This window comes from Heloderma suspectum, chromosome 2 (assembly GCF_057233095.1).
Source record: "Heloderma suspectum isolate Gila_16-S chromosome 2, 16-S_ref, whole genome shotgun sequence".
Taxonomy (NCBI): Eukaryota; Metazoa; Chordata; class Lepidosauria; order Squamata; family Helodermatidae; genus Heloderma; species Heloderma suspectum.
The window spans coordinates 363,655,912-363,669,396 of NC_139459.1; the positions used below are offsets into that span (position 1 = coordinate 363,655,912).

Genomic DNA, 13,485 nt, shown 5'->3' on the forward strand with positions numbered 1-13,485 from the left:
GTTACCAACAGTAAGAGCTTTAAGTGAAAATAAATTCTGGTATTTTGGCCCCGCCCCTTTTGCCTTTGGCCACGCCCACTGCTGGAGTTGGGCCCCTCAGAGCTTCTCTGAAACGGACCCCAACCCTTGGGCTGGAAGAGGGCCTAGCCTACGCTGTACATTGTGCCTTGTTTTAGAAGTATTTTTTTCAAGGGGAAGCAGTTTTCTGTACTGCTATGGAAGCCATTTTTTCCCTAACAAATAAAATAAGTTTTTAAAATTCAATTTCAGGTTGACCAGCAGACTGCAGCCCGGGGGTGGGGGGGCATTGTCTGGGGAGTGAAAAGGATCCCTGGACCTCCCGAAGTTGCCCATTGCTGCTCTGCGAGTCTGGCTTATCCTTAAAAAAGCCATCTCTATGCCAGCAGCAGTCAGGACAGGCCATGATGACAAACCCCAAAGGCTTTTCATCCCATTGTAAGAAGTACTTCTGTCGGTCCTTCCGAGCTTGCTGATAATCGCTTTGAAATCATTTTATTGGAGGATACCCAGCTTCTATCAAGAGTTGGAGAATAATGTCTCCCTCTCCTGCCTCCACGTCATTCGTAGCTTTATAAAGCTCATTGAATGTTGTCAGTCTCCAGGTTGCCTTGCATTCAGATGGTTGCGGGTTCAATCCCTGCCACCTCCAGTTACGAAAGGATGTAGAAGGCCTCTGGCTCAACCCCTGGGGAGCAGTTGGGAGTCAGAATATAGACCAACCTTCCCTGACCTGGCATCCTTTAGATGCTCCAGACTACAATTCCCATCATCCCCAGTCAGAATGGCCATTGAAAGGTTGCGGAAAAGCTGGTGTAGCCAATACCAGGGCAGACTGAGAAATAATCTGACCCGGTGCCAGGCATCTTCCCTCGTACCCTGACTTCCTAACCCTTACCCCGTGCTGAAAATCCTCTTCCCCTTTGACCCATAGTGGTGCATTTTGGCATTTTCTCCAGCTCTCTTTCTTGGAGGCAGAGCCCCCAGAAATACACATTACCCGATTGTCCTGAGCGTCTTTGTCAGCTCCATTTCTGAGCAGGACGAGGGCGGCACGGACGTTGTTGACTCCTGCGGCCCAGTGGAGGGCGCTCTTTCCTGTAGACAACATGGAAAATCCAGGGATGATGAGAAGGCAGCTGCGTTTCTGAATCCTGGAGGCTCAGGCAGTTCTTGTCCTCCCCTCCCATCTATAGTGTTTCCCTTCCTCTGATGAAGAGAAATCTCCCAGAAACCCCTGTTGCGGGAGTAGGCAACCTGGTGCCTTTCAGGTATTCTGGACTCCTATGAACCCTGGCCATTGGCTATGTTGGCTGGAGCTACTGGGAGCTGTAGTCCAAAACATCTGGAGGGGACCTGCTTTGCTGGATCCCAAACTCAATGCCTCTCTACTGAGTAGATTGTTGAAGAAATAGCAACACAACACACCCAGGCCAATTTACAAGCGAGAAGGGGATTTAACCTCCCTCATTGACTGCACAGAAATGAATGGAGAGACTTCTTCCCTAGGGATGGACAAAGCTGTACATTTGGTTCTCTGTGTCTCTTTTTTTCTAGTCTTAAGGTCATTTTGCTATTTTTTTTAAACTGCCTAATATATGCATTTTTTGGCCAACAGTTTCCCCTAAAAGTTCCCCTAATATTCCCTTAATAATGCATTTGTATCTGTTATTTTCACTAAGGGTGCAATCCTATGTGTGTTTAGAAAGAAAAACGTCCTACAACTCCCAGCATGCCCCAGCCAGTTATGCTGGCTAAGGCATGCTGAGAATTGAGGGACTTTTTTCTGATACATATATCCTGTTTTTATCGTGCTGTATTTTATGATTTAAGTGTTGTGAACTGCCCAGAGAGCTTCAGCTACTGGGTGGTATAGAAGTGAAACAAACAAGCAAATAATTTAGGACAGGGGAGAGTCATTTTGTTGATATCATTGCTGAATAACTGGACGTTAGAAATCTTTGCTGATCAACTGCAAATTACCCAGAGATCCGTACAGCTTTCCCCAATCCAGATGTTTTGGATGACTACTCCCAGCATTCCTGACCATTGGCAATGCTGGCTGGGGCTGGTGGGACTTGGTCCAAAACATCTGGAGAGCACCAGGTTGGGGCAAGCTGTACCACTAGGTGCTGATCCCAGCCCTGCGCTAGAAGAGTTGCCAAGCTGTCTTCCTACTCAGCTGCCATCAGCTCCGCAATGCATCGTTCCCTCACCTCTCTTGTCCACAGCCTGGATGTCTGCGTGATTGGCCACCAGCTCCTCCACCATGTTTTCGACCCCGAGTCGCGTGGCAAGGATTAATGGGGTGGAGCCGTCATGCGCTGACGCATCCAAGTCTGTCTGCCTGTTCCGGAGAAGGATCTGTCAAGAGACAACATGGACATCAGTAGGCTTCAGAGTGAACAGCAAAGCAGGGGAGATTTTGGAGGGGAGGTTTACCTACATGTTTTAAAAAAAGCCTCTTTCCATACAAACCCACCCTGCCATTAAGCAGTGGTGTAGTGGTACATTCTGAAATGCAGGCACTCATCGTGAAACTCAAGAGTCCAAAAATTCAGGCTGCTGCATTGATCCATCTGAAAAAACCAATCCTAGCAGTTTTTATCCCCATAGGAGCAGATCTTTTGGTAAAGCTAATGGGTTTTAATTTCCCTTTCAAGATCAAGCCACCCCAAAGCTCTCTGCATTACAGCAGGGACAGCTCACAACAATATATTGCTACTGGGAAAATGCATTTTCCCCCAGCTACTGTGAGGATTGCAGCTAAGCTCAGAGGGCTCAGGGCAGCCTGAGAAACATGGGAACACGGGCTGGCCGGTGATGTCATCGTCCCTGCTAACTAAAGACATGGTGCTTTGACCTTGCAAGTCCTGGCTCCGCTACAACTCTGCCATCAAGATTAGCTTTGGTATCCCATCCTTTGGTGTGAAGGAAAGGTAAACCTGCAGCAAGGAGAAGGGTTTTGTCAGTGCTGGCCCCCAAGTATGTGGAATGACCTCAGAGGAAGTGCAGTTGTATACCTCTCTCCTGGCCTTCTGATGATTATGCAAGACGAATGCTCGGCCAGATGGGCCAATGGTGTAACTTGGTATAAAGCAGTTTCATGTGTTTACACACTTCAGAAGTATACATTCATAGCTATGATGGCTAGAAACTTGTGATTTTTTTTTTTTTAAATGAAAGCTGAATTTCTCAGAATTCTGTACCTGAAGCCACATTCTGCTACGTTTCTGCAGTCCAGTCCAACAGAACCACGGTCGGTTTGCACTAGACCATAGCCTTGACTAAAGACACTTTGAATAAAGAGGCCTTTTCCGTTCCCAGGGCAACTGAATCAAACAGGTATTGGCCACCCCAGAGACAGCCTTTCTTCCTGCCTGGAATACTAATCATAGGGGGGCCCTATGCTTTGGACCATGTGACCATATTCTATCCCCCACTCGTTGGTTAACCTGGAAAACACCCAGTGCGTCGGCTCCTATGGCACTGTGCAAGGGGGTGCGTCCCCACTGGTCACGGGCATTGACATTGGCTCCAGATGCCAGGAGTCGCCGGGCAGCGTCTGCACGGGAGTATCGGGCTGCTAAGTGGAGGGGCGTCTCCCCAGAGTTCCCCATTTGTCGGTCTGTCCAGGATCCCTCCAGTTCCAGCCCAGGAGAATGGGCCAAAGGCATCAACGGTGTCAGGCCACACACTGGAGAGAGAGAAAAGGCATGGAGTGAGTGGAAACAGGTGTGTAGTGAGTGGAAGGCAGGACTTCCTGTATTGCCACATACACAGGGAGGATTTCCTGTTTTAGCCACTTCTGCTAGAAGTAACTTCTTTCCTATATTCCTCCTATTAGATGAATACCTGGGAGGAGGGAGATCCTGACTGACTCCATCTACAAAACCTGCTCCTTCTGCTGAATGGGCCTAGTGACCGTCAGAGTGTGGTCTTAAGGCAGGACCCCTTGGGACTTTGTTTGGCTGGCTAGTACGGTTGGGTCTCCTCTTACTGCTCTTTCCTCTGCAGGGGTGGGACTTCCTTTCTTGCCAACGGCTTCCCCAGATGTTAGACTTCTCTCTTTACCTGGCTCTTGATTTTTGACAGCCTTTGGGTTGGTGTCCTTCTCTTGGGTTGGCGGGCTGAACTGCACCTGCTTTTTTGGCTTAGGCTGGTCTTGCTCTAGGACTGAGATGGAATCTGGATCTCCCTGTAGAAGAGAGAAGCCATAAAAAACAAAACCCAGCTCTAGTGTCCCCTGGTGGAGTGAGATCAACATTTCATACTGTCCCTGAAACACCTCTTCATTCAGCACAAATACCTTCATATCCTTGGTGTTCAGGGGTCCGTCAAAATGGGGGCCGGAGCACATATCATGGTCCTCTACAAATTCAGCACCCAGCTTCATTGGCCTGCGTTTTGGGAGAGGGTGAAAGAAAAGTGTTCAGTGCTAAGCCTCTGGTCGCTCTTGTAGTCATACAATGAAGGCAATTTTGCAGTCAATTGCTTTTATTATGCAAGCCACAGCCAGATCAACAATGCCTCAGGTTACAATCGGAATCCACAAACAGCAACACGGAGCTAAATTCTCCAGTGCGCTTTGCATTAAATTACAAGTGGCTCTCTTTGGTTAATACACTACGGTAGAAAGTTGCAGCGAAACTGCTGCCAAACGTCTCTTCGCAGTCTGTGTGGCTCTCTAAGTCCCGGCCTCAAGTTGGGTTTTCCTCATGTCCTGGAGCTGCTCCTCCTGACCCAACGTCTGATTCTTGGATCCCTTACTCTTAAGTCCTCCTCCTCCAGATCTTGCACTCCCATGGGTGGGGAGGGCCATGGCTGGCTTTGATCCAACTGATTAGCTGGCATCTGGACAAACTCTGTTACTCTCACCGATGTCCTGTGACCTTGGCAACTCAACAGTCCCTTCCCCCTCCTCCCCATTTGACTCTGAATCAGTTTCCACATCTTTTGTGGTGCTTTTGCAAAGGTGCTGAGCCCAATCCCTACAGAAAGGCTAGATGAAATGCTGACCCCATATATAACTGTTCCTTAATAGGTAGGAACACAGACGCTGCCTTATACCAGGTCAGATTACGTGTTCATCCAGCTCAGTATTGTCTACTCCAGGGGTGCGGAACCTCTTTCAGCCCGAGGGCCAAATTCCATTTCAGAGAGGCTCTCTGGGGCCACATTCCAGTGGTGGGCAGGGGCAAAGGCCCAAAATGGAGTGAGGCCCAAATACAAAACATACCAGCATGTTTGAGCTTAAGGCTCTTAATGTCAGTGGGGGAAAGGGAATCCAGGAAGGCCAGATTGGAACTGTAGGCAGGCCAGTTTTGGCCCCTGGGCGTTCTCCACCTGTGGCCTATTTCAACTGGCAACAGTTCTCCAGGGTTTCAGACAGGCGTCTTTTTTATCTCCTGCTACTAGAGCCTTCTAAACGAAGGTGTCAAGGGCCTTCTCCACGCAAAGCCTGCACTTTTCCACTGATTTACGGTCCGTCCCCTACCATTCTGTCTCAAGATTTGCCCAGCCTCTCTCTGACCAATCCATCAAGCCTCTTCCTCTTCCCCTCCTGTCGCTCATGAATATGAAGATCTTCCTCTGAGGACTTTCTCCAAATTCTCTCACCTTCCAATGTTGAGGCAAATGGTGAAAGGGCCTTCTCCGTAGTGGCACCCTGGCTGTAGAATGCTTTTCCCTGGGAGGTTTGCCTAGCCCTGATAATGTATTTTGGAGCCAGGTGAAGACACTTTTATTTGCCAAGGCCTTTTATTCACTGCCTCTTTTTATGTACTCCCTCTTGTAATGAGTTTTTAATTTGTCTGTGGAGTGGTTTTATCTTTCATGCTGCTGCTGCTGCTGCTTTAAACTATTTGCGATGTTTTAATGTATTTTATGCTTGCTGTCAGGGTTGGATCGGAGCCCATAGAGCCCTAAAGAAGTTCTGATGCTGAGAAAGCCATAGAAACCGTGGGAGAGGAGCCCGCGTGCTGTTCAGAGGCGCTGCCGGAGGGAGAGCCCCTCCCTGATCACATTTCAGAGAGTGGTAGCGACCCTGGCAGGCAGGGGGAGGGACAACTGGAGCTTTGGGACGCTAGGCACCAGCGCAGGGACAAGTGGGAGATGGAGGGCGCTGAGAGGAGGCGCTCAGCCCACTTGGCGCGACGTCAACAGCTGTGTCCCGATGCCCCATGGGAAAGGGGTGGACTTTCGCCTCCTAGCCCTTAAGTTCAGAGGCTTCCCGCCTTTACCCTCCAAATGGAGATCAACTGATTCACTAAGGCTAGAAACCCCTAGTAGGCAGTTCTCTTAAGCTTCCCTCATTAGGCTCATGCAATCAGCGTCTGTAAGCGTCATTAGGTTGAATGGAAATAAAGCCTTGGAAAAGAGCCCTATCGTCTGTGTATTGATTCTGGCTACTTGAGGATTTCAGAAGGCAGCAAGGGCGCTCCTGACACTTGCAAGCCTCTCGGAGCACCAGTCAGGCTAGAAACTTTGTAAGTAACTAAGGGCGCAATTTTAAATGTGTTTAGACAGAAAAGAGTCCTACAACTTCCAGGATCCCTCCAGCCAGCCATGCTGACTAGGGCATGCTGGGAATTGTAGGACTTTTTTCTTTCTAAACATGCGTAGGATTGCGCCCTGAGTAAATATCGGGCTGCCGCCTGCCTTTCCTTTGATACTCACTTTAATCCAATAGCATCTTCCCCCACAGGCTCTCTCCGGCAGCGACGTTTCTTGCCTTGGTGCGGAGCAAATCCAGGTGGGAACCAGAGCGACCCATGTTCACGGTGCTGGGGCCGGCGGATCCTCCACACCCCGAAAAAGATGATCAGCGCTATTACCAGAACTCCAGCCCCGGCACTGTAAATGAGGGGCCCAGGAAAATGGGAAACGGAGGCCTGGGAATCTGTTTGCAGGAAGAAGGGAGATTATGAAACGGCAGCCTTGCCCCCTGCCGCTGTTCTTGGGTCCACCTCCATGGCGGACTTTTAAAATCGGCTCCATTCCAGACAGTGGGGGCTGGTGGCTCTGATGCCAGTGGGGTGGTGAATCCACTTCGGGTGTCAGTCAGAACCGGTCAGAACTCTAAAGGAGCTATCCAAGGTGTGAACCACAGGTTCTGACTGAAACACGGAGCGGATTCTCTGCCCCACTGGCATTGGAGCCATCACCCTCCACTGATACCAGATTAATTATTGTGGCTTCCCCCAGAGAGTCCTGCAAATTGTAGTTTGGTGGGACAGCACTGTGAATTCTCTGTCAAAGATCCCTAACCCCCTTTACACACACATACACAAGATACAAAAGCAAACACACACACACAAAATAGAACAGACCAAAAAAGATTGCTGTTGCGCTCGTGTCCCGCTCGTGGGTTCCTGGTCAACAGCTGGTGGGCCACTGTGTGAACTAGTCCTGCTGGACTAGAGGGACCCTTGGTCTGATCCAGCAGGGCTCTTATGTTCTTAATATCGGCAACAATAAAGTTGCATTTTAAACCATCCTTTTCCATGATTTAGCTCCTTTGCTGTTTCTAAAACTATTTTCAAAACTATCTCTTTTTAAAACTATTTTAAATTATTGTTGCTGCTTTCAAATACTTTTAAATTCTTCTAATGTGTTTTATCATTGGCTTTATGGTATTTTGTTTTATTATGGATCTCGCCCCGAGAGCTCTGGCTATAGGGCAATTCATAAATTGAATAAATGAATAACAATATTGCACGTATAAATATCCACAACACACTTTTATACTTAAGGCACAATCCTATGCATGTTTAGACAGAAAAAAGTCCCACAATGCTCAGCATTCTCCAGCCAACCATGCTGGCTGGAGAATGCTGAGAGTTGTGGGACTTTTTTTCTGTCTAGACATGCATAAGATTGCACCCTACAACAGATTATGCTCATATTACATGGAAAGCCGAGAGTTCCCACCCCACCCCCATTTTTAGAAGGCCATGTGTTGGGGGGGGGGATTTGGCAGAAATTGGGGGGAATTCAGGTTCGGGCTCGTGGATTTCATTAAGCCCCCCCCCCCACTTCTTCCTCCTATAATCTGGGAGCATGGAATGATGCTGCTGACAAATTGGCATGCGGATGCGTGCGTGTGTGGCCCCGCCACCCCAGCAGACACCTGATGTGGCTCTTGGGGTCAAAACCATTGTGCACCTCTGGTGTAGAAAGACAGGGCAGTGCATGTGTGGCCCCACCCCCTCCATGCCCATGCGCACTCGGCCCCGGCTCCTCGTTCCTCAGCTGTCCCTACTAACATTCTTGCATGCCAGTGGGACTTTGCTTCGGATCTGTCCACACAGTGCAGTTGGGGACCCAGGCAGTGTCCCCCATACAGATCAAAGGACGGACTTCTTCACACAGTGCACAGTTAAACTATGGAATTCACTTCCATGAGGTGTCAATGCTTTGACTTGGATTCCTGCATTGAGCAGGGGGCTGGACTCGATGGCCTTGTAGGCCCCTTCCAACCCTACTATTCTATGATTCTATGTAGTCATGGCCACCAATTTGGATGGCTTTAAAAGGGGGTTAGAGAAATTCCTGGAGGGGAAGGCCATCAATGGCTACTAGTCCTGATGGCTTTATGCTACCTCCAGTGCCAGAGGCAGTGTGCCTATGTACACCTGTTGCTGGGGGACCTGGGCGGGAGGGTGCTGTGGCAGTCATGTCCTGCTTGTGGGTTTCCCATATGTCAAAATGCCCAGACTCTACAGTCAGGGAACATCACTGAATTCCCAAATGCCAACAACAAATGTTCCTCACGATATAACGGGGTGTACGGATGCCGGCGAATCTTGTCCCCAGTACTGAAATGTCCCGCAGTAAAATATGACATGGCAGCTTACCATATATACATTTAATTGATAAATCAATCAATACTGACTTGTCACTGAAGAAGGCTTTGATCTGGTGGGTGCTGTTATTTCTTTTTTACTGATGTGTTTTTATGTGATCTGTTTCTAAAAGATGTATTTTTATCTTATGTTTTTAATGATTTAATTGCAACTTTATTATTTTATCTGTATTGTATTAAAGGTCGAGCAGTATTTAGTGGAAAGGCAGGTTATACATGTAATAAATAAAAATATAACCACCAGATCATCCATCTTAGTCCAGATTCTGAAATCCTGCTCAGTTCTAATCTGCTAGGCAGCCTCACTTTTGTCTCAAACCCTCAGAAATTCTTCCCAGATTTGGAATATACCTTTTCCCACCGACTCAAGCCAGGCAGCTACTACCAGATATGGGATCAGGGATTCAAGGGTTCCGTTGGTGGCTAAGGCTCCCAAGAAATTCAGCACGGATTTGGGGGATGTGGGACACAGCCTGGAGCACCTGCTCCCGTCCACAGCCAGGAAGATGGTGAATCTGCAAGATAAACAAGACAAAGCATTAATGTCGGCATGGTTTATGCTGGGGGCATCCAGCGTGGTGCCTGCGGGCTCCAGTGTGCCTTGGCACCCACCAGACTCCCTGCCTCTTCTCATTCTTATTTTATCCCATGGCTCCTGGGAGCCCTCCCAGGGACCATTGGATTGCAGCCTAAATGTATTTACATTTACGAATTCGTTTAAAACCATAGACCTGAACTTCTTAATCTTTGCATTTTGCTGGGGTTTTAAGGTGCGTTTTAATCCCACCTTGGTGTTTCATGATTCTCTGCATTCTGTTGTTAGACTGTGGCTGAAATTGTAGGAATGCAGCTCTGTTAGGATTTGATGTGTGGTTATCCAATTGTGTGTGTGTGGGTGGGTGTTTCTTACTGAACTTGTGACTGCAATTTGTTGTTATTGTTTGCTGCCCAGACAACTCCGGTTATGGGACATCTGATAAATGGAATAACAACAGCAACAACAACAAGTAGTGGCTGGTAAGGATGGAGGAGAAATTTGTTTGGTTCACATTGTGAACCAAATCTGCATACCAAATCTGCACGTACTGAACCGAGGCACAAACTGGAATGCAATGATCCAATGATACTCATCTAGGCCAGTGGTCTCCAAAGTGGGGTGCACACACCCCAGGGGTACGCAAGACAATCCTTTGGGGTGCGTGAGCTGCCTGATAATTGAGAAGCCTCCCACTGCCCTGTTGAGCTGCCATGGTGTGCAATGATGGCGGCAGCAGGATGGGATGGGATCCAAGAGAGAAGCTCCATGGCATTTCTCTCTTGGAGCCAGGCCTATCCTGCTTCTGCTGCGGCCACCGAGAGCAACTGCACCAGTCTCTGCCAGGCATAGCAGATGAAGTCATGGCAGTGGAGCAGCTGCCATCCTGCTGAAGGAGAGTGGGAAGGAGATAGAATCACAGAAACATAGAATAGTAGGGTTGGAAGGGGCCTACAAGACCATCGAGTCCAACACCCTGATCAGTGCAGGAATCCAAGGCAAAGCATCCCTGACAGATGGCTGTCCAGCCTCGTCTTGAATGCCTCGAGCGTGGGAGAGCCCACCACCTCCCTAGGGAATGGGTTCCATTGTCGTATTGCTCTGACAGTCAGGAAATTTTTCCTGATGTTCCGCTGGAATCTGGCTTCCTGTAAGTTGAGCCTGTTATTCTGTGTCCTGCACTGTGGGATGATCGAGAAGAGATCCTGGCCTTCCTCTCTGGGACAACCTTTCAAGTACTTGAAGAGCGCTATCATATCTCCCCCCCTTCATGGATCACTGCCTTGTTGTGGCGAAGGGGCTTGCGTAACTCAGTGAAGCCATAAGCTATGCCGTGCAGGGCCACCCAAGACGGACAGGTCATGGCGGAGAGTTCTGACAAAATGTGGTCCACTGGAGAAGGAAAAGGCAACCCACTCCAGTATTCTTGCCAAGAAAACCCCATGGAACGTATCACAAGGCTAAAAGAGATGACGCCGGAAGATGAGCCCCTCAGGTCGGAAGGTGTCCAATATGCTACTGGGGAAGAGCAGAGGGTATTTCCAAGTAGCGCCAGAAAGAGTGAAGCGGCTGGGCCAAACCCGAAAGGACACTCAGCTGTGGATGTGTCTGGTGGTGAAAAGAAAATCCGATGCTGTAAAGAACAATATTGTTTAGGAACCTGGAATGTCAGATCAATGAATCAAGGTAAGCTGGAGGTGGTCAAACATGAGATGGCAAGATTGAACATCGACATCTTGGGAATCAGCGAACTAAAATGGACAGGCATGGGCGAATTTAATTCAGGTGACCATCATATCTACTATTGTGGGCAAGAATCCCTTAGAAGAAATGGAGTAGCACTCATAGTCAACAAAAGGGTGGGAAAAGCAGTACTGGGGTACAATCTTAAAAATGATAGAATGATCTCAATACGAATCCAAGGCAAACCATTCAACATCACAGTAATTCAAGTCTATGCCCCAACCACTGAGGCCGAAGAAGCTGAGGTTGATCGGTTCTATGAAGACCTACAACACCTTCTAGAACTAACACCAAAAAAAGATGTCCTCTTCATCATAGGGGATTGGAATGCTAAAGTAGGAAGTCAAGAAATCACCGGGATAACAGGCAGGCATGGCCTTGGTGTACAAAATGAAGCAGGACAAAAGCTAATAGAGTTTTGCCAAGAGAACATGCTGATCATAGCAAACACTCTTTTCCAACAGCACAAGAGGCGACTCTACACATGGACGTCACCAGATGGTCAATATCGAAATCAGATTGATTATGTCCTTTGCAGCCAAAGATGGAGAAGCTCCATACAGTCAGTAAAAACAAGACCTGGAGCTGACTGTGGCTCAGATCATGAGCTGCTTCTTGCAAAATTTCGGCTTAAATTGAAGAATGTCGGGAAAACCACTAAACCGTTCAGGTATGACCTCAGTCATATCCCTTCTGAATATACAGTGGAGGTGAGGAATAGATTTCAGGGATTAGACCTGATAGACAGAGTGCCTGGGGAACTATGGACGGAGGTCCGTAACATTGTTCAGGAGGCAGCAACAAAATCCGTCCCAAAGAAAAAGAAATGCAAGAAAGCCAAGTGGCTGTCTGATGAGGCTTTACAAGTAGCTGAGGAAAGAAGGGAAGCGAAAAGCAAGGGAGAAAGGGGAAGATATACCCAACTGAATGCAGAGTTCCAGAGAATAGCAAGGAGAGACAAGAAGGCCTTCTTAAATGAACAATGCAAAGAAATTGAGGAAAACAACAGAATGGGAAAGACTAGAGATCTCTTCAAGAAAATTGGAGATCTCAAGGGAACGTTTTGTGCAAAGACGGGCATGATAAAGGACAAAGAAGGCAGGGACCTAACAGAAGCAGATGAGATTAAGAAGAGGTGGCAAGAATACACAGAAGAACTATACAGGAAAGATCTGAATGTCCCTGATAGCCATGATAGTGCGGTCACTGAACTTGAGCCGGACATCCTAGAGAGTGAAGTCAAGTGGGCCTTAGGAAGCATTAGTAACAACAAAGCTAGCGGAGATGACAGTATTCCAGCCGAGCTATTTAAAATCCTAAAATATGATGCTGTTAAAGTGCTGCATTCAATATGCCAACAAATCTGGAACACTCAACAGTGGCCACAAGACTGGAAAAGGTCAGTTTACATTCCAATTCCAAAGAAGGGCAACGCCAAAGAGTGTTCAAACTACCGCACAATTGCGCTCATTTCACATGCCAGCAAGGTGATGCTCAAAATCCTACAAGCTAGGCTTCAGCAGTATGCGAACCGAGAACTACCGGAAGTACAAGCTGGGTTTCGAAGAGGCAGAGGAACTAGAGATCAAATCGCCAACATTCGCTGGATCATGGAGAAAGCAAGAGAATTCCAGAAAAGCGTCTATTTCTGCTTCATTGACTACGCTAAAGCCTTTGATTGTGTGGATCACAACAAACTGTGGCAAATTCTGAAAGTGATGGGAGTACCAGACCACCTTACCCGTCTCCTGAGAAACCTGTACGAGGGTCAAGAAGCAACAGTAAGAACCAGACATGGAACAACCGACTGGTTCAAAATTGGGAAAGGAGTACGACAAGGCTGCATATTGTCACCCTGCTTATTTAACTTATATGCAGAGTACATCATGAGAAACGCCGGGTTGGATGAATCACAGGTCGGAATTAAGATTGCCGGGAGAATTATCAACAACCTCCGATATGCAGACGATACCACCCTAATGGCAGAAAGCGAAGAGGATCTGAAGAGCCTCTTGTTGAGGGTGAAAGAGGAGAGTGCAAAAGCTGGTTTGAAACTCAACATTAAAAAAACTAAGATCATGTCATCTGGCCCTATCACTTCCTGGCATATAGAAGGGGAAGAAATGGAAGCAGTGACAGATTTTACTTTCTTGGGCTCCAAGATCACCGCAGACGGTGACTGTAGCCATGAAATTAAAAGACGCTTGCTCCTTGGGAGGAAAGCTATGGCAAACCTAGACAGCATAGTAAGAAGCAGAGACATCACCTTGCCGACAAAGGTCCGTCTAATCAAAGTTATGGTTTTCCCAGTAGTAATGTATGG

General features: G+C 47.9%; 1 protein-coding gene across 1 annotated transcript in view; it reads right to left on the reverse strand.

Annotated features, from left to right (window-relative positions):
* The window catches only part of NOTCH4 (notch receptor 4), an 83,605-nt gene that overhangs the window by 1,043 nt on the left and 69,077 nt on the right, over nt 1-13,485 (reverse strand). The window contains exons 23-29 of the mRNA XM_084830639.1: nt 9,236-9,399; nt 6,697-6,919; nt 4,328-4,418; nt 4,093-4,216; nt 3,474-3,715; nt 2,235-2,382; nt 1,019-1,116 (exon numbers count right to left, since the gene is read on the reverse strand). Of these exons, the coding sequence (XP_084686765.1) occupies nt 1,019-1,116; nt 2,235-2,382; nt 3,474-3,715; nt 4,093-4,216; nt 4,328-4,418; nt 6,697-6,919; nt 9,236-9,399 (1,090 nt within the window). The remainder of the gene's footprint in view (nt 1-1,018; nt 1,117-2,234; nt 2,383-3,473; nt 3,716-4,092; nt 4,217-4,327; nt 4,419-6,696; nt 6,920-9,235; nt 9,400-13,485) is intronic.